Source organism: Eimeria acervulina, genomic scaffold (assembly GCF_000499425.1).
Source record: "Eimeria acervulina Houghton genomic scaffold, Eah_scaff1984, whole genome shotgun sequence".
NCBI lineage: Eukaryota > Apicomplexa > Conoidasida > Eucoccidiorida > Eimeriidae > Eimeria > Eimeria acervulina.
This window is the reverse complement of record NW_013548760.1, coordinates 1-3,336: the sequence shown is the minus strand read 5'-3', so window position 1 is coordinate 3,336 and position 3,336 is coordinate 1. Positions and strand designations below refer to the sequence as shown.

The window sequence follows — 3,336 nt, the reverse complement described above, 5'->3', positions numbered from 1 at the left end:
CAAAGAAAAGCAGAAAAACAATTAACAAAACAATTACAATTGAGATAAAACTTTTGCTGCTGCTGCTGCTGCTGCAGGCTCTGCTGCTGCACGTGCTGCTGCTGCACGTGCTGCTGCTGAATGCTGCAAGTGCTGCTGCTGTAAGTGCTGCTGCTGCTCCTGCTGCTGTTGCTGCTGCTGCTGCTGTTGCTGCACTGGTGACCCACCCGCGGCAGCGTAGAAGCTGAAGTTTTATCGCAAGCCTGATGCTGCTTCTGCTGCTGCTGCTGCTGCTCTTTCTGCTGCGGTAGCTGCGGCTGTTGCTGCTGTAGCAGCAAAGCATGTTTTTGCTTTAGGCTTTAGGGTTTAGGAAGCAAATAAAAAAGACAGACAAACAGAAATAAAACAAACAAACAAACAGTTACAAAACGAATTCAGGTGTACGTACACATCAGCAGCAGCAGCAGCAGCATCTTATTATGCCTGTGTTTTCGTTGAGGTGTACATACACCTGAATCCGTGATATTAATGCAGCAGCAACAAAGCCTTTGCATCGCTTAGCTGCGGAGATACCCCAAGCAGCAGCAGCTGCTGCTGCTAGGCATCTTGCTGCAGCAGCAGCAGCAGCAGCAGCCTAAATAAAGGAACTCAGATACATCCTCCTGGGAACGAAGAACCCCCTAAACCCTAAACCCTAAACCCCAAACCCTAAACCCCAAACCCTAAACCCTAAACCCTAATCCATTACAGCAGGGCCCCTCTGCTCTGTCTGTTGTCTCTCTTCTCTGTCTCTCTCCGCTTTTGCTGCTGTCTCTTTTGTTTGTTGTTGCTTTTGTCTCCTTCATCGCCCTTAGGGTTTAGGGTTTAGGGTTTAGGGTTTAGGGTTTAGCGGTTACAAGTATTTAGAGACACCTGATGATGCAGCAGGGGGCTCTGCCCAACCAAACCCTAAACCCTAAACCCTAAACCCTCAGGCTCACTAAGGCCCCTCTGCACTTTATCTAAACCCTAAACCCTAAACCCTAAACCCTAAACCCTTTTGAGTACGGCGTGACGGAGACAAAAGCAAACAAAAAGGAGACAGCAAATAACTCAGAAAAAGCAGAGACAGCCGAACAAACAAAATAAACAAAAACAAAGACAAATAAATAAGAGACAAATAAAATAAACAAAAGACAAATAAATAAATAAAAGGAGACAAATAAATAAATAAAAGAGACAAATAAAATAAACAAAAGGAGACAGACAGACAAAAGGAGACAAATAAATAAAAAGAGACAAATAAAGAATGCAAATGATATTAAAAAGACAAGAGGAGACAAACGGTTCAAATAAATAAAGAAAAGGAGACAGCAGCAGCAGCAGCAGCAGCAGCAGCTAAAGCAAACTCTAAAGTGCTGCTGCAGCATATTGTTTATCTTTTTCTCATTGAGGCGTCTCCTTTGTCTCTGTGCTGCAGTCTGTTCGCAGCCTTTTGCTGCTGGCAGCAGCTAAAGGAGACAGTGCGCACGTCTGATACAAACTCTCCCCACAAGATGACTTGCTGCTGCTGCTGCTGCTGCTGCTGCGGCTGCTGCTACGGCTGCTGCTGCTGCCGTTGCGTTCAAAATCAAAAGGCGAGTTATCCCTGCAGCACCCGTTCTGCTGCGAGTGCTGCTGCTGTTGCTGTTGTTGTTGTTGCTGCTGCTGCTGTTGCTGCTGCTGCTGCTGCTGCTGCTGTTGGTGCTGCTGTTGCTGCGAACGCGAAACCCGCTGTGCCTGCAGCTCCTCCTGCTGCAGCGCCTGCTCCAGCCGCTGTTGCTGCTGCTGCTGCTGCTGCAGCAAGTCATGCAGCGCCTGCACAGAGCGAAAGCACCCACACATCTGCTGCTACTGGACTTACTGCTGCTGCTGCTGCAGTCAGCAGCTGTTCTACTTGTAGCAACAACAGCAGCAGCAGCAGGGGCTTCACCTGCGTCTGCTGAGCATAAGCATCACGTGTCTTCTGCAGCAAAGTGGTTTGCTGCTGCTGCCGCGCAGCAGCAGCACGAACTTCCCCCCGTAGCAAATCCTGCAGCAGCAGCAGCAGCATCACGAACAAGACTGCGATGCAGACAACAAGAGAAGCAACAGCAGCAACAGCAGCAGATGCTGCAGCAGCGGGAGCAGCTGCAGCAGCAGCAACACATGACAGCAGCAGCAACACCAACTAACCAGCTCTGCTGCTGCAGCAGTAGCCCGTTGCTGCGCGTCCGCCAGCAGCTGCTGCAGTCGCTCTATTTCTCCTGCACAGAAAGGCCTCAGCAGCAGCAGTGCATGCTTACTAAAGCAGCAGCAAAGCATCAGCAGCAGGAGCAGCAGCATAGCAGCTGGAGCAGCAAGGCAGTAGCGTAGCAGCAACATCAAAGCAGCAGCAGCAACAAAGCAGCAGTATAGCAACAGCAGCAGTATGAGAACCGCAACGGCGACAGCAACAAGGCAGCAGCAGCGAGCAGCAGCAGCAAGCAGCAGCAGCAAGCAGCAGTAGCAGCTCTCACCGCGCGCTGCAGCCTGTGCAGCAGCCATTTGCTGCCTCATCTCTCCAAGCTGCTCGGCCTGCAAAGGCAACCGCAGCAGCAGCAGCAACAGCAGCAAACAGCAACAACTTGAGGCCTTTGAAAGCGCTGCTGCTGCAGCAGCAGCAGCAACTGCTGTTGATGCTGCTACTGTAGGGTCGTGTGGGCAGCACAAAAAGCAGCAACAGCAACCCTACGAAGAGCAGCAGCAGCAGCAGCAGCAGCGCGGTAGAACAAGCAACACTCGCAAAGAAAGCAGCAACAGCAGCAGCAGAATATACGCCGCAGCTCCAGCCAGATCGACAGCAGCAACGCCGGCAGTAGCAGCAGCAGCAGCAGCAGCAGCACCTGGGCCCGTAGGTCTTCATTCTCCAGCAGCAGCTGCTGCAGCATATCTTCAACACGTCTTTTCTCAGCCACAGCTCGCTGCAACTCAGCAGCAAGTCTGCTGCTGCCTGCTGCGCTGCTGCGGCCTCCGGAGCCTCGCGGAGTCAAGGAGCAAGGAATATCCTGCTGCTGCTGCTGCTGCTGGTAGCTTGCTGCAGCTGCGGCAACGCCTTGATAGGGGTCTGAGTTTGGAGTCAGGCGGGGGCATGAAGCAGCAGCAGCACCACCTATTGCTGCTGCTGCTGCTGCTACTGCTGCAAGGCTTTGATCTGACGCTGCTGTAGCAGTTGCTACTGGCATTGCTGCTGCTGCAGCAGCAGCAGCAGCAGCAGTAGTCTCCTGCGACCGAGGCCCCTGTGAAGTGCTGCGCCTTTGAACGGAAGCCCGCATGTCCAGCTGCTGCTGTTGCTGCTGTTGTTGCTGCTGCTGTTGCTGC

At 52.4% G+C, this 3,336-nt stretch overlaps 1 protein-coding gene across 1 annotated transcript; it reads right to left on the bottom strand.

Annotated features, from left to right (window-relative positions):
- Positions 1-1,404: 1,404 nt before the first annotated feature.
- Positions 1,405-3,336, bottom strand: EAH_00064400 (hypothetical protein, conserved; the record flags this gene model as incomplete). Its single annotated transcript, XM_013392966.1, has 5 exons — positions 1,405-1,815; positions 1,931-2,029; positions 2,173-2,243; positions 2,496-2,553; positions 2,862-3,336. Coding segments are annotated over 5 exons (1,114 nt in total), but the record flags the coding sequence as incomplete, so codon positions are not given.